Genomic DNA, 27959 nt, shown 5'->3' with positions numbered 1-27959 from the left:
TATGCCAATTAGAGCCATATCCCCAGTCTGTCCTTCCTGTTTCATTTTTATGTATGCTATATTGTAGGCTCAAGGTCTTCCCCCTCTTCCCCAATACACCAAGCCATGGGACCAACTCCAACCCTCCCCAGACACCCCCAGAAAACACACTCCCTCAGTTCAAAAGTTCCTGAAACGTTACAAATTTTATCATGGCTAGAAAAAAGAACTAGGAAAACAAATCTTAAACTTACCTTTAAATTCTTTATTTTGGCCACTTTGTCATCAATTTCTATAATGATTCTTCCCCCATTTGCCGTCTCTCTGGAAATAAGATATAAAATTACCTGAGGTCAAAATGCTAGTGAGTTTTCTTAAGAATAGGTATGCTCAGGGCGGCTAGGTGGCACAGTGGATAGAGCACCAGCCCTGGAGTCAGGAGTACCTGAGTTCAAATCCGGCCTCAGACACTTAATAATTATCTAGCTGTGTAGCCTTGTGCAAGTCACTTAACCTCACTGCCTTGCAAAAACCTAAAAAAAAAAAAAAAAGAATAGGGATGCTAGACAAGCCCCTGGGTGTTCCTCTTCAAGTCTCTAAGGTTAGCTGGACATAAGTGATTCTCTGAGAAGTTATGACCCACCCAGACCACCCACAAAAATGGACTGCCACTAGACTCCTATTGGTTGCTAAATTGTTGCATCAAGACCAAAACAAACGGAATGGTATGGAACAAAGGATAATCAAAGATTGAATGTTAGAAGAAACCTTTGGAACTATTTTGTCCAACCCTCTTTGTTACAGGTGAGGAAACTGAGGCCCAGGGAAGTTAAGTGACTTACCCAAAATCACACTGGTAGTAAACAGAATCTGAATCTAGGTCCTCTGACTTCATGGCCAACTATTTTTCCATCATGGTGCCCCACTGTTGGCTAGCTATGTTTCTCCACAGACTACCACAATAATTCACAGTTATCTAAGGTCATAGTCACTTCTAGTAGCAAAAAAGGTTTCTTCTTCACCAAGATAGATACTTTCCAACTCCATCTCCTTGTGCCTACTCAAACCAGAGATAACACCAAGATACTCAGAATCTGTCTTGCTTTTTTAAGATCTTGACTAGTGTGATGAAATGATAACACTGAAGTTAGTCCCAACATGCCTTCATCATGCTCCCCAAAATCTGCCTCAAGTGACTATATTCAGTTGGCCCAAGTTACAAAAGTGGACCTTTTATTGTTCAATCATTCAGTCGTGTTGGTCTCTTGGTGATCTGATTTGGGATTTTCTTAGCAGAGATACTGCAGTAGTTTGTCATTTCCTTCTCCAACTAATTTTACAGATGAGGAAACTGAGACAAATATGGTTAAGTGACTTGCCCAGGGTCATACAACTATTAAGTGTCTGAGGCTCAATTTGAACTCAAGTCTTACTGATTACAGGCCTGGCACTCTATCCACTGTGCCACCTGGCCGTCCAAGTGAAGCTTAGTTTGATAGAATCTGCATGGATAGAGTGCTAGGTCTGAAATCAGTAAGACTCATCTTCCAGAAAACAAATCTGACACAAGTGAAATGACTAAACAACTGAATCCAAGGAATGAATTCTTCCTTTTGCCACATGTACACTTGGACCTAGAGTGAAAGGGGAGAAAAATTTACTATCACATACTACTCCTTACTTGCATGATCTTACTAAAGTGAGTAGACTCTCCTTTGGTAAAGATTACAACTGACCCACATCATCTTCCTCTGTAATTCTAAACCATATCTTCTCAAATATCCCTTGAAGACAATCTATCCAATGTACTGAAAGTCTTTCTCTTAAGTTCTTTCTTTATTCCATGGGTTCTAGTGAAACACACAGGAAGTACAAGTATTATTATCCACTCAACATATAAGCAACATACTTCCTTTTCTAAAAATACACTTCCTAAATAATATCCTTACAATACATTTTTTTGTGTATTGGCCATCCTTGGAAATGTGTCACAGCCTGCTTCCTCCCAAAGTCTGTCTTTTTCATTGCAAGTCTTCAGATATCCTCGTGTTCTAAAATAATCAAACACAATGTATTACTGGGAAAACATTTATATTTTTTTTAAAAGACAGGTTTGTTTGTCAGAGACTCCAATATCCTCTCTGAAAGTGCTATGCAGCTGACTTCAGAAAAGCCTGGAAATACTTACATGAACGGATGCTGAGTGAAGTGAACAGAACCAGAAGAACATTGTACAAATTAACAGCAACATTGTGTGATGGATTTAGTTCCTCTCAGCAGTTCAGTAACTAAGAAAAATTCTAAAAGATTTGTGTTGGAAAATGCCATCCACATCCAGAGGAAAAAAAAATGACATAATCTGAATGCAGACCAAAGCATACTATCTTCACTTTTTAAAACTTGCTTTATGTTTTTCTTTTTTTCTCATGATTTTCCCCCCTTTAGTTCTGATTCTTCTTTCAAAACATGATTAATATGGAAATATGTTAAACATGATTGTACATAAGTGACTTATATCATATTATTTTGTCATGGGGAAGAAAGGGAGGTGATAGAAAAATGTTAAACTCAAAAGCTAGCAAAAAGATAAATGTTGAAAACTATCTTTGCATGTAATTAGAAAACATAGAAATAACATTCATAAGAAAAAGAAAGTGTAACAGAGCTGATGAAGTCAGGAAGATTTGAGTTCAAATCAGTTTCAGACGCTGGCTACATGATCCTAGGTAAGTCACATGACCTGCCTGCCTCAGTTTCCTCAGCTGTATAAGAGGGGCAATACTAGCATCTACTTCCCAGAGTTATTGTGAGAATCAATGAGATAATATTTGCAAAGAACTCAACACAGTGCCTGGCACATAGAGGCACTTAACAAATGATTGTTTTCTTCCTTCCGTGTAAATTATCCCAGAGCTGGAACTGAAGGGTGTTGGCCTAGACTTAAGAGAAATTAGGCAGTGAAGACTTTTAAGTTTTACTGCAAGTCAAAGCATAACTGTGGATCTGGCTGTGTTCACCTTTAAGTTCTTATTGTAAAACATAACTCTGGATCTGGTTGTGTTTACCTTTAAGCACTTACTGTCTGACCCTGGGGAGAATGGAAGGAAATCTTTTTCCAGATGGGAGATTGTAATCTATCTACATAAGGCTGGAATAAAGGCTTGGGGTATAACTCTTCCTATTTCTGAATAATGACATTTGAAAGTCCTCTAGGATTTCCCTATTTATTGCACCCTAAAGGGTTTCCTCATGAACACATTAACCTAACCAGAACCTTAAACTCCCTTAGCATTCACACCAGCAGCTGATGTGCTAGAGCAGCTTCTCAGCTTTTAAAAAAAAAAAGAATCCACTAATGAAATAAACCTGAGATCTAGTCCCACTGAGAGTCATACCACTAGACACATCCAAGCCTATCTAAAACTGAGTAATAAAGGCAAAGTTAACCCTAAATCTGCATAAAATTGGAAGGATACAGGAGGGCAAAATATTTGCTATCCTGTTGTCCACACCCAGGGAACACTATGCTAACCCTTGGAATGCAAGCAGTTCTGAGCTTAATATGTCCAAAACTAATTGCACTGTCTTTCCTTCTCAGACCTTCACCTCTTAGAAACTTCTCCATTTCTGCTGAAGGCACTACCATTTTCTAATAATAGCAGGAGGAGAAGGAGGAAGAGAAGGAGAAGAAGGAGGAGGAGGGATAACAATTATAGCTAGCATTTCTATAGAACCTACACCATGCAAAGTGCTTTATAAATGTGTCATTTGATTCTCACCTGAAAGTTAGATTCTCCTTGGAATTAACTTGGGTTTTTTGGGGTTTTTTTTAGATTTTTGTAAGGCAAATGGGGTTAAGTGGCTTGCCTAAGGCCACACAGCTAGGTAATTATTAAGTGTAGGAGACTGGATTTGAACCCAGGTACTCCTGACTCCAGGGCCGGTGCTTTATCCACTATGCCACCTAGCCTCCCCTAACTTAGGTTTTTTTACTCTTCTTCATCCCACATATCTAATCAGTTGCCAAGTTCTGTCACTTCTAACTTCACAAACTCTCTTAAACTGATCCCTCTTCTCAACTTACCCAGTGTCTATCTTAGTTCAAGACCTCATCACTCTCTTACTGAGATTAAGGCAACAGCCTCCTCTTTGGTCTCCCTGTCTCAAGTCTTTCCCCACTTGAGTCTATCCTCCACATTTCTATGTGAAAATTTATCAGATTTTCCTTAAGGGCTGATAACCAATAAAATTATAGAGACAGCAACTGTGTTAGAGAGCTGAGCCTGGAATCAGGAAGATCTGAATTCCAAGTATAGCCAAAGACTCTTCAAAGCTGCAAGACCTTGGACAGGTTATTCAAAGTCTGTTTGCTCATCTGTAAAATAGGGATACTGATAGCAACTACTTCCCAGGTTTTCTATAGAAATTTTAGCTAAAATAATAATAACAATTATCATTATTATCATTACTATTACTAGCTATATGATCTATGGTAAGCCAGTTAACCTTTGCTTCAGTGTCCCCAACTGCAAAATGGGGATAATGATAGCAACTACCTCCCGGGTTGCTGTGAAGATCAAATGAGACAAAGATCATCATAAAGGGCTTAGTTCTGTGCATGTAACATAGTGAGCACTATATAAATGTTAGCTATCATCATCATCATCACCATTATTATTATTATTATTATTATATTATTTAGTATCTGTGATTTTGAGCAAATCACTTAACCTGTTGGTTTCATTTTCCTCAATATGCAGTTTCTATCTTCCAGGTTTGTCATGAGGAATAAATGATCTTTCTGTAAGCATTTACATGACGCCTGGCCCATAGCAGACACAATATAAATGTTAGCTATTATTATTATTATTATTATTATTATTTACTATCTGTGTGACTTTGAGCAAGTCACTTTTTTTGCTTCAGTTTCCTCAACAGTAAAATGGAGATAATGACAGCAACTAGCTCCCAAGATTTCCATGAGGATTAAATGAGATATCTGTAAGCTTTTACCATGATGCCTGGCCCATAGTAGGAACTATATAAATGTGATTATGTCATTATTATGACTATTATTAATCATTAACTCCAGTGGCTTTCCTATTCCATCTTGAATCACTTATTTAGCTTTTAGAATCCTATGGGATTTGACCCCAACCTACCTTTCCAATCTCTTAGAATGTTCCCTTTCTCCTGCACTTGGATGTGGTTAAGGTGGCCTTCTCTCAGTGCACACAACACTCCATCTTGCTCCCTCTTTGCCTTTGTACAAGCTGTTTTAGGCCCCAGGCTTGGAAGGCATTTCCTCCTTACCTTGGCCTCAATAGGATTCCTCTGTTTCCTGAAGCACCTCTTGCATGGTCTTTGTTGACCCCTTCAACTATCAGTGTCTGTCCTCCCCAACTATCCTGAATTGAACTATTTTGGTTTTATTTGTATGTATTCTCTTCATATTTATCCTATATATGTTTGCATGCAGTCATATATCTAGGTATATATATGCATACTGCATTTGTGTTTACACATCAGTAATGCTTATTACATGTAGGTATTCATAAATTCTACCTTGCATGTACACACATATCTTCTTGGGAGTAGGGACTGTTTCATTTTGTACCTAACAGTGTCTGCCATACTTAATAAATACTTGCTGATTGATTGAAAAATATTCTTGAGATAATTCTAAACAGACAGTTTAAGTCAAGCAGTGTAGAGATAGAGAAAACTAATAAAATCTAGGGAATTCCAGAGCAGCCCAACTTCCACAGGAAAGCTCAAGCAGCTAGGCTTCCAATGGTTCCCTTGAGGGTGACTTAACCCAGCATTCCCCTCACTCAAATCCAGTTCACATGCTTGTCATGGCATCACTTCCCTGATGACATGGCCTTCTTCAAGTGCAAAGGACAGAAATCAAAAGGGTAGACCTTGCTCCCTGCCTAAACAGAATAAGTCACAGTCCCTCAAAGATCCTCAAAGGTAGGGATTGTTTTTTAATCTTTCTTTGTAACACCAGCACTTTACACATAGAAGTTGTTTAATAAATTTTTACTGATGGTCTGGCCAATGCTGAGAAAGCCTCTTTATACCCTCTATCTACCTGCTCCAAGTACATGAGAATTTACCTCAAATGCAAATGTCTTAAGATTGTATCTCTCATACTTCAGCATGAATTTGCTTACAATGTTGTTCTATCAGATGGCTTTTCTGAATACAAGATTCTAGAAGAATGGGACAGAGCTTTGATTCTGAATTTCAAGAGTAAATTTTGAAAATTCTGATTAGGGTGAAATGAACACTTCATCAAAACATCAAAACAGAATGTCTTACACAGCCTTGAGAGGCGATATGAAAAAAGCAGGACTTTTGGGATGACTAGTGAAAGGGAGGGATGTTTAATGGCTGGAAGTTTCCAAAAATTAATCTATCATTCATTTTTCCTGGGGGCCAGTTCTAATAATCAGGAATTTGTCTAGGGGATGGGAATGGGAATGGGGCTGGGAAAAGTTGATTCCATTTGATATCTCTACTTCTTTCAAACCCCCTGAAATCTGGATTCTAACTCACTGTTTTATTTTGGTTCTACAGAGGCTACTCATTATCTTTTTACAAAATCAATCATCTTTTTTTAAAGTTTTTAATCCTCCTTTTACCTCTTTAGAGTATTTGACACTGCAGACCAGTCTTCCTCCTCCTTTTTCTTTCTTCTCTCTCTCTTTCTTTCTCTCTCTCTCTCTCTCTCTCTCTCTCACTCTCCTCTCTGTCGATCTCTCTCCCCCACCCTTTAGCCACATTACATGTCCTATGTGTTTTTTTCTAACTCTCCTTCTCTATCTCCTTTACTTACTCTCTCGTCCTTGGCATTTTTCTTTTGTCTCTCCATGTTTGCTCCCTTGGTAATCTTATTTACTCCCACAACACTTCTGGGCAGATGCTTCTCCCAAATCTGTATCACCAGCCAGGGGCCTCTCTCCTGAGATCCAGACCCACATCTCTAAATAACTAGCCCACAAGTCTACTAAAAGAAATGACCTAAATCTCAAGGTCAACATGTCCAAAACTGGACTTAATTTTGTTCCTTCAAAATCTCCTCTTTCTGACTTCATAAGCTCCACCTTTCTCCCCATTTCTTGTGATCAAAACTTTTCCTCTCCCCTTACCTCTCATATCTGATCTGGTGCCAAGTTTCCTTCTCCTTAGTCTCCTACCCTATCCTTCCCTTTTGCCATCAAATTAGAAGTTTGTCCAAATCGAGTAGACTCGGCTTCAGATGGGGAAGGGGGGAGGAGTGGGGGGGGGGGGGGGAGAAGGGAGCAAGACAACTAGTATCCTGGATAAAGCAGCTTCAGACCCATTCTTTGCATTAAGCAAATTCAGTCAAAGTTTCAGGGCTCTTCCCTATGTGGTCCTCCTCACCCTGCTCCTTGATACTGTCTTGGCTACATCCTGCTATACTGTTCATTTAGTTCAGACAATATTTTCCTTCTTAAGTCTCTGATCTATTATAACAGCAAAGGTAAATAATGGGTTTTCTGGTTAAGATGATGACACAAAAGATCACCCATATCTCAAAAATATGCCCCAACAAGTACCTAAAAAGGGCACAAGACAGAGCACTGATCCATAAAATTGAAGAGAAACCTTAGTAACTCTTCATACATAGCCCAGAACTGGAAAAAGTGTCAAGGAAACAAGCAAGAACTAAAGAGCCCAAACACCTGAAGGATGCTCTGAATGAAGATGCTAAGTGATGAAAAGTGAGGGTCAGAAGCCATAAGCATGTCCACCATGAAACCAATGGAATCTTGATTCTGATCCATCCAAAAGGGAACAGAGAATAGAACCAGTTGCCAGGGGGCACCATGTTTGGGGACAGCTAACATATCAGAACCCAGAAGCCACAGCAGGAAATACAGCCAAATCAGAAGGTAGGGACCCACTGGAGGACCTTGAAGGAGGCCAAAAGTCAGTAAAGTCACCAATATCTGACTGGGGCCTGGCAGGGCCATTCAGAAGAGGTGGAACCAACTCCTGAATGAAGACTGTCTACGGAGAAGGAGATAGACCAGACAAAGCCAGCACCTCCAAGGGACCGCTACAACACTGAGACAGAAGTCAGACTTGAGGCAGAGGGTGGGGTCTTGTCCCAGCTACTTCATTTAGAGATGCAGGGGCAGCAGCATACAAGTTTATTAGTAACAAGAGGACCAAACAAATTTTACCCTACTACCAAAGAGAACCACAGGGGCACAGCATGACCCTGACACAAAGCCTTAATAAAATAACAGAGGCTAAAAACATGAATCAACAAAAGAAAACATTGTTCACAATAAAAAAAATTACGGAGCTGATGAAAAATGTTATCTCCAGTGAGAGCTGATGAAACCTGAATACAGATTGAAGTACACATTTTTTACCTTCTTTTTCTATTTTGTCTGTTTTCTTTTACGACATGACTAAAGTGGAACTATTTCACCATGACTTCATGTATATAATAAATATCAAATTGCTTGCTTCTCAAGGAGAAGGACAGCAGGAGGAAGATATTTTGGAATTCAGAATTTTTTCTAATATTGTTTAAAATTTTTAGAAATAATTTGGAAATATTTAGTGAAATAAAAAATATTTGTAAGAAATATTGTGGGTTCAGGAAAGCCCCAAGAGATCAAACCAAAGTCAATAAATTCCACAAGTACAAGTAGAAAGAAGAAGGAATAATAATATGACTTGTCCACATGGATTACAAGAGTGGTTGGAGGAAATAAAGATGTGAATGATAAAATAAAAAAATGAAAATTCAGAAGGAAAAAAATTGAAAGGATATTTAAAAACTTAGAAAAGACAGTGGGAGGGGCAGCTAGGTAGCATGGTGGTTAGAGCACTGGTCCTGGAGTCAGGAGTACCTGAGTTCAAATCCAGCCTCAGACACTTAATAATTACCTAGCTGTGTGATCTTGGGCAAGCCACTTAACCCCATTACCTTGCAAAAAATATATATATATTCAAATATTCCTAGTTAAAAGACCATAGTTGAGTTGAAACTTTGAAACTGGAACATAGGAATTGAGACATCTAGAAAGGTAAACCCATTTGAATAATTAGAAGATACAAATTAGAAGATACAAATATCCCTTCAGAATTCCAGTGTCTTCAAGAGTCACAGATGGAATTATGACAAACATGGAATTAAGACAAACAAAGGTGATATTTTATTCTATTTTGTTGGTTTGAAAAGAGTGAGGGAAAAAAAGTAATATACTAGGGAAGAAATGAGGATGATGGAGGAGGGACTGTGAGACAAGAGAAGAATAGAAAAGAAAAGATGGATAAACATGAATCCCATCTTTATCTGAACTTGACAAATCAAATGCATACATGTGTGTGCAAAGAATTCACACAAAGAACACTGTATAAAAATATACAGGGAGAACTTGAGCCAGCTTGAACCAGGTCAGGAGAGTCAACTGTTAAAATTTTCAGTGTGACAACTAGGAGTTCTGATAAAGGTCTCGTTTCTAAAATACATAAGAGAATTGCATCAAATTTATAAGATCACAAGTCATTGCCCAAATGATAAATAATCAAAGGATATGAACAGATAGTTTTCAAATAAAGATATTAAAGCTACATATAATCATATGAAAAAATGATCCAAATCACTATTGATTAGAGAAATGCAAATTAAAACAACAATGAGGTATCATCTCACACCTATTAGATTATTAGCACAGATGAGAAAATGGGAAGATGATCAATGTTGGAGAAGTTGTGGGAGGACTGGGATATGAATGCATAGCTGGTAGAATTGTAAAAGGATCCAACCTTTCTAGAGAGCAATATGGTACTATGCCCAAAGAGCAATAAAACTGTTCAAATCCTTTGATCCAGCAATTCTAATTCTAGGTCTATATCCAGAAGAAATTATAAAAAATGAGAAAAGTCCTACATGTTCCAAAATATTTATAGCTGCTCTTTTTTAGTAGCAAAAAATTGAAAATTGAGGGGATGATCACCAATTGGAGAATGACTAAACAAGTTATATACATGAATACTATTGTTAAACCATAAATGGTCGGATTCTAGAGAAGCATGGAATGACTTACAGGATCTGATGCTGAGTGAAGGGAGTAGAATGTACACATCAACAACATTATAAGATGAACAACCTTGATGGAAGCAGCTCCTCTAAATAGTTCAGAAAGTTAGGACAGTCATATTAGAACAGCTATGGATAATGCTATCCTCATCCAGAGGAAGAAAAACACACACAAAAAAACACTTCTGAATCTGATGAACACTATTAACATTAACTCTTTCTTATGTATCTCTTTCCTTTAATCCTAATTCCTCATCAGAAATTACTAATTTGTAAACATGTTTATCAAATATGTATGTAATTCTATTTACATTGGAAACTATGTAGAGACTATCAGACAGCCTTCTGTGGGGGGGGGGGAAGGGGGGGAAATTGTAGAATTCAGAGCCTTGCAAAAAATGATCTAATGTATATAATTGGAAAACAAATAAAATGTTAAAAATGAAAAAGAAAATGTGTGTAAAATGCTAACCTGACTGTTCCCTGCTGAGGTGACAGGGGTGGGAAGGGAGGGTGGAGAGAAATTTTGTAACTTGGAAATATGCGTGTGCATATGGAGATAGACAGATAGATAAAATTTTCAGTGTGTTTGTTTACAACTTGGAAGATTTGATAAATCCTGGCTCGATTTATTATTTTTTGTTTGTTTTTTTTTAATATGGAAGTATGGTATCTCGTGAGAAGACTGGTAAGGTCAGCATAACTAAACTGTATGGAAGGGAGAGAAACTTCATGCTATGGGAAAGACTTGTAAGAGGGGCAGCTAGGCAGGGGCACTGAATAGAGCACCAGCCCTGGAGTCAGGAGGACCTGAATTTAAATCTGGCTTCAGACACTTAATTGGCTAGTTGTGTGACCTTGTCACTTAATCCCACTGCCTTAAATAATAAAAAAAAAAAAAAAATTAGAAAGACTTGTAAGAACTGATGTTGAGTGAAATGAGCAGAACCAGAAGAACATTATACACACTAAGAGCAACATGGGAATGATGATCAACCTTGATGGACTTGTTAACAGCTCCAAGAGAAGTGACCTACAATGAGTATGCTGCTTTTTATCACTCAGATTTTTCTCACAGAAGAGCCACAAGGAACAGTTAGCTTCCTGACTTTTTTCTAATGGTCAGGAAATGTCATTTGGTTCTCAGGTCTAAATTTCTCTGAGGTTTCAAGAACCTTCCTGAGACCTTTCTCCTTCTGTCCCTAGATCTTCAATGCAGTTGAGTTTGGTAGACCCACCCAGTGAAGCTGACCTTGTTTTCCCCTGTTCAGAACCCAGTAATTTTCAGGGTTCCTGCATCCTTGCACCCTTGGCTAAGGTTAACTGATAGATTCTATGAGGAGAGCCAATCTTTGGATCCTTGCTCCTAGACTCTAGGAACACCAGAGAATTATTAAGAGGTTTGTGTTAAAATTTTCTAGATACTTTCTGAATGATCCTAGAAAACAGTTCACCTCTATAATAGGTCTTACCTCCACAGCAAAGTTAACAAGGACTAGTCCAGGGAATTGGAAAGATCACTGAGTCTACCATCATTCCCCTCCCCTCTTCAGGCAATGTAAATTGAGTATTAACTTCAAGGATCTGAGATTTCAAAAGTGCAAGAATTCATTTCAGAAACAAAGCCCAGAGTGCTATAAGATCTCAGGAGGCTGGTGTTCATGAGTTACAATGGTTAAAAAAAAAAATTATCTGATGGCTAGCTGTTTTGGGACCATGTTCTCTTAATTTAGAAACTAAACCTCGTAGAGGACAAATACAAAGCATGACTCCCCCCCTTCCCCCATCTCTCCCTCCTTTGCTCTTCTCTCTGTTCTCCCTGTCTCTTTCTCCTTCCCTCCCTCTCTCCCTTCCTATTTCTCTTTCTCTCTCTGTCTCTCTGTCTCTGTCTCTCTGTGTGTGTCTCTGTCTCTCTCTCTGTCTCTCTCTCTGTGTGTGTCTCTCTCTGTCTCTGTCTCTCTCTCTCCTCCTCCCCGCTTCTGCCCCTCTGCCCCTGCCCCCTCCGACTCCCCGTCTCCCCTCCTGCTTTGCGCCCGTGTGTCCTCGCTCCCACCCCTGGACCAAGCCTGCGCGGCCCGGGGGGGCTGCGCTCTGGCCCGGGGGGGGGGGTCTGCGCTCTGGCCCGGGGGGGCCGCGCTCTGGCCCGGGGGGGCCTGCGCTCTGGCCCGGGGGGGCTGCGCTCTGGCCCGGGGGGGCCTGCGCTCTGGCCCGGGGGGGCTGCGCTCTGGCCCGGGGGGGCCTGCGCTCTGGCCCGGGGGGGCCTGCGCTCTGGCCCGGGGGGGCCTGCGCTCTGGCCCGGGGGGGCTGCGCTCTGGCCCGGGGGGGCTGCGCTCTGGCCCGGGGGGGGCTGCGCTCTGGCCCGGGGGGGGCTGCGCTCTGGCCCGGGGGGGCTGCGCTCTGGCCCGGGGGGCCTGGGCTCTGGCCCGGGGGGCTGCGCTCTGGCCCGGGGGGCTGCGCTCTGGCCCGGGGGGGCTGCGCTCTGGCCCGGGGGGCTGCGCTCTGGCCCGGGGGGCTGCGCTCTGGCCCGGGGGGCTGCGCTCTGGCCCGGGGGGGCTGCGCTCTGGCCCGGGGGGGCTGCGCTCTGGCCCGGGGGCCTGGGCTCTGGCCCGGGGGGGCTGCGCTCTGGCCCGGGGGGGGGGGCTGCGCTCTGGCCCGGGGGGCTGCGCTCTGGCCCAGCCTCCGCCACACTGGCCAGTGCCGGACCTCCTCCTCAGCGCGGGCTCTGGCCGGGGCGAAGAGAGCAGAAGGCGGACGAGCAGGGAGCGGCGGGCCGGCGGCAGGCCGGGGGCCGCCTCCTCCCCACGCCCCGGCCCGTGAAGAAGGGGCTCAGGGCTCAGAGAGGCTCCGCTCGCGACCTGCCGCCCGGGGCCGCCCGGGAACCAAGCCGGGCCCCGCGGGCCAGGTCCCGGGGCTGGTGGCCCGAGTCCCGCCCCGGCGGGGAGGGCGTGGCGGCGCCGCCGCCGCCGCCCGGACCCGGGCCCGGCCGCCCCCCGCCTCCCACCAGCCCCGCGGCCGCCCCGCCCCGCCCCGCCCGGCCTCACCTCTGGCTCAGGGGCCGCACGCGCACGGCCACCCGCACGTTCGCCATCGGCGGCTCCGGCCCAAGCCGCCGCAGCATCCCGGGGCCGGCCCCGGCCGCCCCGCCCCCGGCCGCCCCGCCCGGCCCGAGCGCACGGGGGCGGGGCCTGCCCGCTCGGCCAATCCCGGCCACCCTCCCCTCCCCCTCCCGCCGTCCTCCCGGCCCGGGAGCCAGAGGCTCCGAGCGCTGCGTGCCCGCGTGGGCCCGGCCCGCATCCGCCCGCCCACCCCAAAACGTGGACAAGGAGCCACGGCAGACACCTTTCTTTTGAAAGATTTTATTTATTTTAAATTTTACAATCCCCCCCACGGCCACAGAAGGCAGCTTGTTAGTCTCTCCAGCGCCCAGGGGATCAGAGCAGGAATCTTCAGGTCAGCCTTGGCCACGACGAGCAACGCAGGGGGCTGAACCTGGCCCCCAGCGAGTGCCCCGCCCCATTCCGCCGGCAGAAGAGCCTGTAGCTGCTTGTCTTCTCAAAGACTGGGGGCATCAGGCCGGAGAGAACTGGGAGGTCAAGAAACTTTGTTAAGGGCGTTTACATGTAACAGCGTATGTAAAGCAAATTGAGAAGCATTGATCATTGAGAACTTAGCCAACCGAGAAGCAAGAGAGAGGAGCCCTCATTCAGGAAAAGTGTAGTTGTTGGTGCCCGTATCGTCCTCCCTCCCTCCTACCCGCCCAAAACTGTCTCACATCGATCTTGCATTGATTATTTACTTAGATTAGATGCTCGAGTCTCTTCCTCTTGAAGGAAAACTCTTTAGGGGCAAGGACTATTCTTGACTTTGGCTTAGCATAGTGCCCAAAACATATTGTAAGTGGAATCGTCTGATGGCAGTACCCTGGCAACTCTCTGAAGCTATCCAGAAGATACACTGACAGAGGGCGTTTCCTGGTTCCATGAAATCAAAGTCTGAAGAATAACATGAATCAAACAAGACATTGTGCTTTGTCATGGGGAATGAGGAAAGAATGATAAGTCTGAAGTCAAGAAGATTCATCTGTTGTTCAGTCGTGACCCCATGGACTATAGTATGCCAAATCCTTCACTATCCTGAAGTCTGTCCAAGTTCAAGTTCATTGTTTCCAAGCTATTCTCTGTTCATTTCATCCTCTGCCATCCCCTTATCCCTTTGCCTTCAATCTTTCCAAATATCAGGGTCTTCTTCTCTAATAAATTCCATTTTCTCATTATGCTGTCAAAGTATTTAAACTTAAGCTTCAGTATTTTAATTTCCAGTGAATAGCCTGAACTTTAAGTGTTGATTTGATGCTTTGACCTTCTTGTTATCCAAGGGAATCTCAAGTCTTCTCCAGCACCACAGTTTAAAAGCCTGAATTCTGCACCTCTCAGATTCCCTTATAGTCCAGTTCTCACAGTCATAAATGGCTACTGAAAAAAAAAAAATCATGGTTTTATATAGTTGGGAAGGTGATATCTCTGCTTTTTTAGGATACTGGCCAGATTTGATGCAACTTTCTTTCCAAGGAGCAAGAATCTTTCAATTTCAGGGCTGTAGTCACCATCTGCAGTAATCTTTGAGTCCAAGAATATAAAATCTGATACTTCTTTCATTTCTTCTCCCTCTATTTGCCAGGAAGTGATGGGACCAGTTGCCAAGATCCTAGTGTTTTTTGATGTTAAATTTCAAGTCAACTTTTATACTTTTCCCTTTCCTTGTAAGAGATTTCTCAATTTTTCTTCACTTTCTGCCAGCAGAGTGGTATCATCTGCACATCTGAGAATACTGATATTTCTCCCAACAAGTTTAATGACAGCTTTTGATTCATCAAGTCTGGTATAATGTACTCTGCATATGTTAAAGTAACAATAAAGCCTTGTCCTTCTCCTTTTTCAATTTTAAACAAATCAACTACTGCTTCTTGACCTGCATACAGGTTTCTCAGGAGATTTTGGTACTCTCATCTCTTTAAAGACTTGTCACATTTTGTTCTGATCTATCTGATCAAAGGTTTTAGTACAATCAATGAAGCAAAAGTAGGTGTTTTTCTGGAACTACCATGCTTTTTTCCAGAATCCAGTGAATATTGGATCTAGTCCCTCTATTTCTTTGAAAACCAGTATCATTAGCCATATCAACAACTGAGCTCCCTTTTAGCTTTGGCCTAGCAACTTCATTTGTACTAGGGCTACTTTTAGTTGTCATCTGCTCATCTTCAATAGCCCATCTGACCTGAGGGGCTTATCTTCTGATGTCATCTCTTTCATAGACTAGTCTTCCTGAGTTCAAACCCAGCTTCAGACACTTAATAGCTTAAAGAACCCAGGTACTCCTGACTTCAGGGCCGGTGCTTTATCCACTGCACCACCTAGCCGCCCAAATCATAATTTCTCATATCAAAAAATGACTAATCTATAAACATGTTAAAAAAACAAATGTGTGTACAAAATTCACCTGACTTTGTCATTGAGGGGAGGGCAGTAGGAAGGAAGGGTGGAAGAAAATTATGTCACTTAAAAACATACATAAGTATGTGGATCAATGTTGAAAAACTTTCATAACATGCAGTTGGAAAAATAAAACAATTGAAAAAAATACCATCCACATTCAGAGAAAAAACTATGTACTCTGAACGCAGACCAAAGCATAACATTTTTATTTTTAAAACTTTTTTAAAAAATTTCTAAAGTTAAAAAAAAATTTCAGTTTTTGTCTCTCATGTTTTTTTCCCTTTAATTCTAATTGTTCTTTCACAACATGATTAATATGGAAATATGTTAAACATGATTGTACATGTATGACCTGTATCAGATAACTTGCTGTCTCGGGGAAGAGAGAGGAGAGAGGTTATAGAAAAATGTGGCATTCAAAAACTTAACAAAAAGATAAATGTAGGAAACTATCTGTGCATGTAATTGGAAAAAATTAAATAACATAATTTTTTTAATTTATAAAAAAATGCTATAATATGAAGAGCTGTTATGTTATTTCAAGATTATCCATTGTGCTGAAAAAGTATTTGTGCTCCAAAAAGCTTAACAGCTTTACACCATACTATATCATTTCTCTGATAGTCTGAGTATCTAAGAAGATAAATAAAAGATGAATGATTTTCTTGGATCATTCAACTACTTTCATTTCTCCAATTAAGGAACTTACATTGCACTATGTTGTATTTTCAGTGATAAAAATCCATCTCATTTCTATTTAACAAAGATAATGAAGTGTGTCTAGTCAGAAAACCTAAAGGCAAAAGGCAAAAAATCTGTGCCCTCAAGGAACTAATATTGTCTTAGATAGTCACTTAATTCTCAACCATTTACAGGATCTCTAAAGTGGCCCTTTTCTATTTATGTTGCCCCTGCCGAATTCCTCATCAGACAGACTTTCTTTTGTATAATAAATTCCCTCTTTTTAAGGTTAAAAAAGGATAAAATTATCACATTAAAATTTTATACAGGTTCCACATCCGATATAAGCTAGAGATTAAAAAAAAGGGGGGGATGTATAAGCAGCAGGGAACTTATTGGTTGTATCTGCCTAATAGCAATACTTTATAACCTTCAAATTGTTAAAAAAAAAAAAAAAAAAAAAAACAACAACAATTGAAGCAAACTGGCTTTAAAATTATTCTTGTGGTTTTTGCTTTTTCCATGTGTCTCTTTGTAAATGTTTTTTCCCTAACCTAAGCATTGTTATAAACATAAGTGGAATCTACAAGCTAATGCTGATCCTGGAGTCAGGAGGATCTGAGTTCAAATCCAATTTCAGTTGTGCAATCCTGGGCAAATCATTTAACCCTGCTTGCTTCCATTTCCTCACCTGTAAAAGGTTTTGCAGAAGGAAATGGCAAACTACTCCACTACCTTTGCTAAAAAAATTCCAGATGGAGTCAAAGAGTCAGACAGGACTGAAAGGATTCAACAACAAAAATGCTCCTGTGGTGCCACCATGAGGTAAGATTTGACTTCTGGAAACTAATACATTCTATAGTTTGAGTTAGGAAAGTATTTTTAAGGGGAAAGGAAAAACTCTTTCAGGGAACTAAGTTTTTACTCTCACTTCAGTGATAAGTTTCTAGCCTTCCTCAATACTAAACTATGTTGCATTTAAAAATTAAGCTCTGGGGATAACTAGGTGGCAAAGTGGGTAAAGTACTAAGAACCTGAGTTCAAATTCATTCTCAGATAGAAATTAGCTATGTGACCCTGGGCAAGACCCTTAATCCCATTGCCTCCAAAAAGAAAAAATATTAATTTCTGGTCCAAATACAGGAGTATCTCATTTTACATAGGGTGAGGCTCTAAAGTGAGGTCATAAGGTAAAAATGCCAAATAATGAAAATTAGTGTTAACAGACCGGTTGAGAACTCTCAGAGGGACAAATTCTACCAATGCAGTTAGCCATTCAATAGCTTGTGGCTTAAAATTTTTTCATAATTTTGGTCTTCACTTATAATTTGCTAGAAATTCCATTACTTTCTTTTTCATATGAAACCTTAAATTTAAGAACAATTCTTCCTCTAATACCTTTTGAGAATGATGAAGAGCTAAGGGGTTAAGCCAGAAAAGTCTTTATTTCCAAAATAGATGCAAAATGCAGTCCCCTTTCCTAGCCTTTATTTATGTTGCTAGCCCAAGGAAGTAATGCAACCCTACTACCACTACCTTTTTACCAGTTTGCCAGTGCCCAATCTGAGTATTTTTTCCTTCCATCACAAAAGTACCAGCCATGACTGGTATATATAGTATTTGATTTATAATAGTTGCTTCAATCATGTCTGACTCTTTGTAACCCCATTTTGGATTATTTTAACAGAGATAGAGGGCAGCTAGGTGGCAGAGAGAGAATACTGGCCAGGAGGACAGGAATTCGAAACTGGGACAGGAATTTGAAACTGGCCTCAGATTTGATACTAATTGCCTTGCATACAAGGCCATCTCCAGTAGTCTTTTTTGTTTTTTCAAAGCAATAAGGTTAATTGACTTGCCCAAGGTCACACAGCTAGGTAACTATTAAGTTTCTGAGGCTGGATTTGAATTCAGGTCCTCCTGACTCCACACTGGTATTCTATCCCCTGTGCCACCTAGCTACCCCCATCTCCAGTAGTCTTAATTCATAACTGGCCACTGGTTCCAGATGCTCTGGAGGGGAAAAGTGAAGCTGGTGATTTAGCACAATACCCCCTCATTCAAATTCAATTCACATCCATGTCATGGCACCACCTCCCTGACTTCATGGTCTTCTTCAAAAATGAAGGACAAATAATTGCCTTGGGCAAGCCACTTAACCCCGTTTGCCTTGCAAAAAAAAAAAAACCCTAAAAAAAATGAAGGACAAATGTCAGATATAATGGGATGATATGTAATTTCCTTCTTTAGCTCATTTTATAGATGAGGAAACTGAGGCAAACAGGGTTAAGTGTCTGCCTAGGTCACATTAACTAGTAAGTGTCTAAGGCTGGGTTTGAACTCAGGAAGGTGAGTCTTCCTGACTTTCAGGCCCAACCCTTCCTTCAATTCACCACCTACTTAGAAGCAGTTAGCAAACAAAAGAAACACCAGTATTCCCTAAGGTCTACCATATAGATTGCCTCCTGCTGCAAATTGAACCAAAGCAGTCTCATATCCAAAAGGTAGCTGTATCAAGAGATGATCAGGGGCTGATATTCACCAATTGGTAAATCCTGCCTGCCTTTATGCTTTAAGCATTTCCTAACGGAAATAACTCCTTTCCATATAAGAAACAAATAAGAAACCACTGCCAAAAAGAGAAAAGGAAACTCTTAGAATTAGGACAACTTGCAGTAGGAAAAAAAATTTTTTGTTGTATAATGGTCAAGTCAACTTAACTGCTCTGAGCCTCAATCTCCTAATGTGGGAATTGAAGTTATTGGATTCGGCAGCTATACAGACATGGTCCCTTTATATTTTTAGTGTGTGATTCATCCAAATTGTGCATTGAACAAATTTTAATTTAATGTCAAAAGCACTTAAGTGCTTGTTGATGGTGCTTTATAATTATTCAGCTAACATCTAATTCCATATCTCCTTGTGACTTTTATTAAATGGAGTACAAATAATGAAAGAACCCAGGTTTTGTCATCAAAAATTTTGTTAAAAATTACTTCGTAGATCACAGATCCTTTCTTAAGAATAATAATAATGTAATTGATTAGAGAAATGCAAATTAAAGCATCTCTTAGGTACCACCTCACACCTCTCAAACTGGTCAATATGACCAGAAAGGATAATGATCAATGTTGGAAGGGATGTGGGAAATCTGGGACACTAATACACTGTTGGTGGAGCTGAGAACTCACCCAACCTTTCTGTAGAGCAATTTGTAATTATGCCCAAAGGGCAAGAAAAATGTGCATACCCTTTGATCCAGCAATACCACCCTGAAAAAAGGGTAAAACCATCAATTGTACAAAAATATTCATAGAAGCTCTGTGATGGCAAAGAATTGGAAATTGAGTGAATGTCTACCAATTGGGGAATGGTTGAACAAATTGAGGTGTATATATATATATATGTGATGGAACACTGTTGTTCTATTAGAAAACAGGAGGGATGGGAATTCAGAGAAGCCTGGAGGGATTGGCATGAACAGATGCTGAGCAAGATGAGCAGAACCAGAACACTGTACACCCTAAACAGCAACATGGGGTTGATGAACAACCTTAATGGATTTGCTCAGTCCATCAGTGCAACAATCAGGCATAATTTTGGGGTATCTGCGATGGAATATCATCTGTATCCAGAAAAAGAATTGTGGAATTTGAACAAAGACCAAAGACTATTACATTTAATTTTTTTAAAAAAGTAATCTTATATGTAATTTTGCTATCTCTTATACTTTATTTTTTTTCCTTAAGGATATGATTTCTCTCTCATCGCATACAACTTAGATCAATGTATACAATGGAAACAATGTAAAGAGTAATAGACTGCCTTCTGTGGGAGGTGGGGGGAGGGAAGCGAGATGGGGGGAAATTGTAAAATGAAAAATAAATTTAAAAAAGATATCTTAATAAAAAAAACATTTTAACAAAATAAAGTTCTAGTATGAATCAAATTTGCCTCATCGTTGTTACTCCTTATTGTCAGGGCTACAGCTCACTGTGTTGCCACATATATGAGTACAGAAATCTCCCCACATTATATTGGGACTGTGGCACATGTCTAGATCCCCTCCTTGCTTGCAAGCCATTTCCCTCATTTTGAAATTAAACTTCTGTTTGATTCCTGACTCTCCTGAGAGAGGTTTAGTCATCCATTAAGTTAGAGGCTGGTTTGTTCTGTTTAATAGTTGTAAAATGAGCAATAACAGAAATAAATGTAATCAAAGCCATTAGATTTCAACATGGCATTGCTCATAATTTATCAGGAAAAGTTTTCCAAAAAAGTGTTCAATTGCTAATTATTCCAAACTTTACACTGTGTAGTAAAGTCATCTATTACAAGGAAGTGTTGTAAGACTACATAAGGTTAGCGCATTTATAAACTGATTCTTCTACATATGTATGTAAGTGGATGCTCAGGTACAAAGGTAGACATCAGAACTGCTGAAACATATCAATTCCTTTTTATTTAATAAAAAAAGAGAACACAAAATATGAGAGAGCAGTTATGACACTAATGGGATCGGATATAGTCTAAAACAATTATTGGAAACATATCCTACTATTTGCACCTTCTTCTTGTCCCCTTTTTCTTAGTTTCAGCTTCTTTTTCTTTTCTTCCTCAGGTACTATTCCTTTAGACCTGCTAGGGTCAACTATCAATGTATCCAGTCATTCTTCTCACTCAGTGACTAAGAGGTTGTTAATGATCCTGTGAGAGATCCAAAAGCAGTACAGGCAATGTCAGATTCAAGGAACTTTCCTAATTCTGGAGTGTTTTGTTTGTAAAGATTTTCACAATTTTGAATGGTCTGTTTTGAGTCTGGTAACTTGTATATAAATGTGTATATAATTGCTTTTTTGCCATGTTAACACCTCTTATTCCATTCATGTGAAGAAAAAAATAGATAAAATCAGATTTGATTATCAACCCCAAATAAAATTAAGAAAATGAGGTTTCATCAATAAAATTAGCAAGAAAATCTATAAATTATCCATTTTAATAAATTATGAATGAACATCAGTTATATGCATAAGCAGACAAAAATAAAATAGTCAGTGGTCACTTTGTATCACATAATCAGCTGGCCTTGAGTTCTGAACTGGAAAGGTGGAAGGGGAATTATAGTCTCATGCTTTTTTTGAAGAGATCTCCAGAAAATATTTTGGTGATAGAAGAAGAAATTTCCTTTTGTTGTTCTTTCCATTTCAGTATGTTTTCTATCAGTTCCTCTGTCTCTCCCGCCAAGACACTCATTTTTGTCAAAGCTCTATCCTAAAATATTTGAAAAGTAAGAAAATGCATATAAATGAATATGTAAGTTATATAAGTTTAAGGTATGAAAATTAAACATCAGTGTTCAAAACTTCAAAATTATTTGGAGTTTATTAAATGAACAAATAAACCCAAATTTCATAAAAAGCATGATTTAAAGAGAGTAAATAATTCAACTTCAAAAATCAGTAAAACTGGACATTTAAAGGTTGAACAAAAGAGGTCTAGGTAGTAGATTGTACAACTGAACTAAAGCTGGGCAAAAATAATAGGAAAATAGGGTGCCAAAGTATACTTACCATATTTTTCACACTAGAATCTAAACAAGGGATGTTTCTTATGGCCTCAATATGGGCTTCAAGTTTCTCAATGAAAGTCACTGCCAGTTCCAGCAATTGTGCCACATGCCTAGAAAAGGGTCAGATATCATAAGAAGGTCCATAACCTGAAGCAAAATTATTTTCTGAGTTTGGTATTAATTTTCCAGAACGTCTGATCTCAGCTGTAAGGATTAAAATTGATTATATAGCTTAATAATAGACTTGGCTTTGAGGAAAGGTGTGGATCAAAATGTTCAGAAATTATCCAGTTATTCACCTTTATTTTCAAGGCAGCCCTGCTGTCTTTCCATACAAATAAATGTATATTCATCTGGGTCTTACAAATTCAAAAGGCAAGAAAACAAATAATCAAATTTGGAACTCAATCTAATGCCCACCAATCTTCCACAATTTTGGATACATGTAAATTAAAACTCTCCCACAATTTCAACCCATTTCAAACTGATCTTCACATAATAGTAGGTAAAATAATATTCTTCATAAAACTATTCTGAGATGTTTATATCCATAAACACTTTAAATTAATTATTTCTTCTTTAAAATGTAGTTTTTAGGGGCGGCTAGGTGGCGTAGTGGATAAAGCACCGGCCCTGGAGTCAGGAGTACCTGGGTTCAAATCCAGTCTCAGACACTTAATAAATTACCTAGCTGTGTGGCCTTGGGCAAGCCACTTAACCCCGTTTACCTTGCAAAAAAAAAAAAATAAACTAAAGTGTAGTTTTTATTAATTCCTATATGCCATGCACTATGCTACTTCTAGGTTAGAAAAACTTCAATATAAAGGATAGTAGTGATTTGTTCAGGGCTAAGCCAGTAATCATTTGAAAGAGAAAATATTAGAAAGCAGATGTTCAAGTTTTTGTTCTTTTGCTTAATTAACACCTAATATTGTAATATTATAACTTTATATATTTTTTCAAAAATGTCCCATATATACTGGCCCATCTGATCCTCACAAAACCCCTTGAAGTAAAGTAAGCAATGGAGGTGGCAAGTATTTTTTCATCCCCATTCAGAAGATAACAAATTTAAAGTGCATTAGATTAAATGTCTAACTTGGGAAAGGTCCATTTAGAACCAAGGTCTTCTAATTTCTAGCCTAAAAAAAGCACCTTGTCTAACACACATTCTGCTTCTAGGTGTACAAAAGGAATGATTAAGGATAAGATAAACTAGCTTCTTTTCTAACATCAAAAACTAAAATGTAATCTCTAGATACTAAGGAATGCTTTTGCCCTTTCACTGCTCTAAGCCTAGAATTCTACCCCCATCATCCTATCTTTCAAATCTTCTTCCTAAGGAAGTAGTAGCAGTTCATATTTCTATTACATTTTAAAGCCCTTAGTTGTTTGTTATTTGCCTAATTTTTCGAGAAAGGTCAGCAGTCATGCAGGTCTTCTATTCATTTTATAGATGAAGAAACAGATTGAGGAAGCTTAGGGGTATTCCTAGGGTCACAGAGGGACTTCTAAGAGTCCTATCTAGTCTAACGCAAACTGCAACAAGAATGCCCTCCATAAGAGCACATACCCAACAAATGGACATTCAGTTTTTGCTTAAAGACCTCCATTGAGAAGAAATCCATTATTTTCCAAGAATCCATTTCAATTTTGTACAGTTCTAAGAATTAGAAAATTTTTCCTACATCAAGCTGCACTCTCTGCAACTTCCAATCATCATTCTTGGTTGTGCCTTTTGGAGTCAAGCAGATTAAATGATTACCCCCCCCCCCTTCCTTTCCATGTGATAGCTCTTCAAACACTTGAATATCTTCTGTCAAAACAGCTTGAAAGATTCTAGACCTCTTTGGAGCTTACTGCAATCAACAACTTCTGGAAAAAAAGAAGCATCTGAAGGATCTCAGCACCCTTCTAAACATAGACCCTGCTCCCTATTTCAGAAAAAGAAATTCAACAAGTCATTATTGAACTTCCTAAGAAAAAAATCTCCAGGGCCAGACAGATTCACAAGTGAATTCTACCAAACATTTAGGGAAAATTGATTCCAATTTTATATGAACTCTTTTGGAAAAATAGATAAAGATGGAACTCTGCATCTTTCTATGACACTAATATGGTGCTGATACCTAAACCAGGAAGAGTTAACACAGAAAAAGAAAATTATAGGCCTATCTGCCTGATGAATATAGATGCATGGGGCGTCTAGGTGGCGCACTGAATAGAGCACCGGCCCTTGGAGTCAGGAGTACCTGAGTTCAAATCCGGCCTCAGACAATTAATAATTATCTAGCTGGGTGGCCCTGGGCAAGCCACTTAACCCCATTTGCCTTGCCAAAAAAAAAAAAAAAAAAAACCCTAAAAAAAGAATATAGATGCAAAAATCTTAAATAAAATCTTAGCAAAACAATTACAAGTTATCACCAGACCAAGTAGGATTTATCCCAGGAATGCAGGGTTGGCTCAATATATGAAAACTGTTAGTGTAATTAATTATATCAATAAGAAACCTATCAGAAATCATATGATTATATCAATAGATACTGAAAAGGCTTTTGACAAAATACAGCACCCATTCCTACTAAAAACACTAGAGAGTGTAGGAATAAATTGTTCCTTAGAATGATAAGCAATATCTATCTTAAACTATCAACAAGCATTATATGCAATGGGGATAGGCTATAGGCCTTCCCAATAAGATCAGGGGTGAAATGAGAATGCCCATTATGACCACTACTATTCAACAAATGTTAGCTTTAGCAATAAGAGAAGAAATTGAAGGAATCAGAATTGGGAAGGAAGAGCAAAACACTCACCCTTTGCAGAGATGACATGCTGGTATACCTAGGGACCCACAAATCATCTAAAAAACTACTAGCAATAATTAGCAACTTTTTTTTTTTAGTTTCGCAAAACAATGGGGTTAAGTGGCTTGCTCAAGGCCACACAGCTAGGTAATTATTAAGTGTCTGAGGCCGGATTTGAACTCAGGTACTCCTGACTCCAGGGCCGGTGCTCTATCCCCTGGGCCACCTAGCTGCCTCAATAATTAGCAACTTTAGCAAAGTTGCAGGATATGAAATAAACCCTCAGAAATCCTCAACTTTTCTATATATGACTAGCAAGATACAACAGAAAGAGCTAGAAAGAGAAATTCCATTCAAAGTAAACTCAGACAATATAAAATACCTACAAGTCTATCTGTCAAGACAGAGTCAAAAACTTTTCGAAAACAATTATAGAACACTTCTCACACAAATAAAAATCAGATTTAAATAACTGGGCAAACATCAACTGCTCATGGATAGGCCAAGTTAATATAATAAAAATGACAATTCTACTGAAACTAAACTACCTACTTAGTGCCCTACCAATCAAAATTCCAAAAAATTTCTTTAATGAATTAAAAAAAGTGGTAAGTAAATTCATATGGAGAAATAAAAAGTCAAGAATTTCCAGGGATTCAATAAAAAAAAGTACAAAAGAAGGTAGCTTAGCCTTACCAGATCTAAAATTATATTATAAAGCATTAGTCATCAAAACTGTTTGGTAGTGGCTAAGAAATAGATGGACCAGTGGAACAGACTAGGTGCAACAGCAGGAAATTATTACAGTAATCTGCTGTTTGATAAACCCAGAGAGTCCAGCCACTGGGATAAAAACTCTCCCTTTGATAAAAACTGCTGGGAAAATTGGAAGTTAATATGGAAGAAACTTAGATTAGACTAAGACCTCACACCCTTTACCAAGATAAGATCCAAATGGTTACAGGATTTAGACATAAAAAACAATACTATAAGCAAATTAGAAGATCAAAGACTAGTTTACCTGTCATATCTATTGAAAGGGGAGCAGTTTATGACTAAGGAAGAGATGGAGAACATCACCAAAAACCAACTAGATGATTTCAATTACATTAAATTAAAAAGCTTTTGCACATATAAAACCACCATAACCAAGATCAAAAGAAATGTAGTAAATTGGGAAACAATCTTTACAACTAATGATTCTGACAAAGGACTCAATTCTAAAATATACAGAGAACTGAGTCATATTTTTAAAACAATAATCCATTCTCCAATTGACAAATGGTCAAAGGATATGTAAAAGCAATTTACAGATGAGGAGATCAAGGCAATCCATAGCCATATGAAAAAATGCTCTAAATCATTAATTATTAGAAGAATGCAAATTCAGGTATCTCTGAGGTACCACTCACACCTCTCAGACTGGCCAATATGACCAGAAAGGACAATGATCAGTGTTGGAAGGGATGTGGGAAATCTGGGACACTAATACAATGTTGGTGGAGCTGTGAACTCAACCACCCTTTCTGGAGAGCAGTTTGGAATTGCACCCAAAGGGCAATAAAAATGTTCATACCCTTTGAACCAGCAATACCACTATACTCTGAAGAGATGATGAAAAAAGGGTAAAAACATCACTTATACAAAAATATTCATAGCAGCCCTGTTTTTGGTGGCAAAGAATTGGAAATTGAGTGAATGTCCACCAATTGGGGAATGGCTGAAATAATTGTGGTATATGTATATGTTATGGTATACTATTAGAAACCAGGAGGGATGGAAATTCAAGGTAGTGTGGAAGGATCTGCATGAACTGATGCTGAGTGAGATGAGCAGAACCAGAAAAGCACTGTACACCCTAACGGCAACATGGGGGTGATAACCAACCTTGATGGACTTGCCCATTCCATCAGTGCAACAATCAGGGACAAGTTGAGGCTATCTTCGATGGATAATACCATCTGTATCCACAGAAAGAAATGTGGAGTTTAAACAAACACCAAAGACTATTACCTTTAACTTTGAGAAAAAAACCTGTTATCTTATTATGTAATTTTGCTATCTCTTATAATGTAATTTTGCTATCTGTTATAATTTTCTTCCTTAAGGATGTGATTTCTCTCTCATCACATTCAACTTAGATCAATGTATACCATGGAAACAATGTAAAGACTAACAGATTGCCTTCTGTGGGGGTAGGGGGGAGGGAAGCAGGATTAGAGGGAAAAAATTGTAAAACTCAAAATAAATAAAATCTTTCTTAAAAAGAAAAAAGCCAACAACAAAACATAGTCCCTGCCCTGGATCTGCTCTATCTCAGGGTAAATCCCTTTGGCAAGCATCTCCCTACCTGATGGCTTGTTTGATGTTTGTTTCAGAGATCACAAAACAAGATGTTTTTTCTGTTAACATCTTCCAAAGAATCTTGAATTATCTTGATGTAGAGACACTGATAAAAAAAAAAAAGTCTGTAAAGAAGCCTTCTGCTATACCTAATTCAACTGATGCTTTTTGGCAATCAACAAACAATATGTTTCTTTTTCTTTTTCTGTTAATTATGAAATGGCAAATTCATTGCTAAAGAAAGATTTCTAAGGTTAGCTTATGCTTTACTAGTAACATTATTGAAAATGCATTCAATTCTTATATGAATGACTCTCATAAAGATTTTACAGAAGAAAAAGCAGAAGGGATAACACCTAGAGTAAAACTCAAACACCCATTTAGCATTTTAAGCCCTTCACTATCCCTCATGCAGTCTATGCTTCAGTCAAATCGGATTCCTTGATCCTATCCATACACAAAATTTCATCTCTTGCCTCTATGCCTTTGCAAACACCATGTCTACCATGCCTAAAATGCTCTCCCTCCTATGATCTTTTAAGGCTAAGCTCAAGTGCCACTCCCTTCAAGAATGCTTATGTTTCCTAATTCTCCCCAATGTTCCAGCCTCTAAATCACCTTTTTATCTTCTGAGTGTGCATACATGTATACATATATATGTCTATATACATATACACACTCAGTATAAACATGCTATATCTATTGATCTGTGAAAATATCATCTCTTCTCTGTTCAAAGCTCCTAGAATTTCAAAGGATTCAATAGAAAATGCTAGCTACTTCAGAGAAAGAATTGATGAAAGTTTGAATATAGATCAAAGCATACCAGTATCACTTTATTTTTGTGTGTTTTTTTCCCTTTGGGTCTGTTTCTTTCTTCACAACATAACTAATGGAAATATATCTTAAATGATTGCATATTTATATAAAACCTATATCAGATAACTTACTGTTTCAGGGAGGGGGGAGGAAAAGAATAGAGGAAGAAAAATATG

At 39.3% G+C, this 27959-nt stretch overlaps 2 protein-coding genes across 5 annotated transcripts in view; both read right to left on the bottom strand.

Annotated features, from left to right (window-relative positions):
* The window catches only part of STARD9 (StAR related lipid transfer domain containing 9), a 152830-nt gene extending 139649 nt beyond the window's left edge, over positions 1-13181 (bottom strand). For 3 of the 4 annotated variants that reach the window (XM_074235193.1, XM_074235196.1, XM_074235194.1), the window contains exons 1-2: positions 13114-13181; positions 234-303 (exon numbers count right to left, since the gene is read on the bottom strand). In XM_074235193.1, coding sequence (XP_074091294.1) covers positions 234-303; positions 13114-13160 — 117 coding nt within the window. In that variant the 5' untranslated portion in view covers positions 13161-13181. Of the gene's footprint in view, positions 1-233; positions 7266-13113 lie in introns of those variants that run through there. The other variant, XM_074235195.1, reaches the window with a different exon arrangement.
* Positions 13182-21223: 8042 nt separating this feature from the next.
* The window catches only part of HAUS2 (HAUS augmin like complex subunit 2), a 34731-nt gene continuing 27995 nt past the window's right edge, over positions 21224-27959 (bottom strand). Inside the window, exons 5-6 of the mRNA XM_074235191.1 lie at positions 21816-21924; positions 21224-21516 (exon numbers count right to left, since the gene is read on the bottom strand). Coding sequence (XP_074091292.1) covers positions 21364-21516; positions 21816-21924 — 262 coding nt within the window. The 3' untranslated portion in view covers positions 21224-21363. The remainder of the gene's footprint in view (positions 21517-21815; positions 21925-27959) is intronic.

The sequence above is a fragment of the Macrotis lagotis genome, chromosome 4 (genome assembly GCF_037893015.1).
Source record: "Macrotis lagotis isolate mMagLag1 chromosome 4, bilby.v1.9.chrom.fasta, whole genome shotgun sequence".
Lineage (NCBI taxonomy): Eukaryota > Metazoa > Chordata > Mammalia > Peramelemorphia > Peramelidae > Macrotis > Macrotis lagotis.
This window is presented reverse-complemented; position numbering and strand designations above follow the sequence as displayed.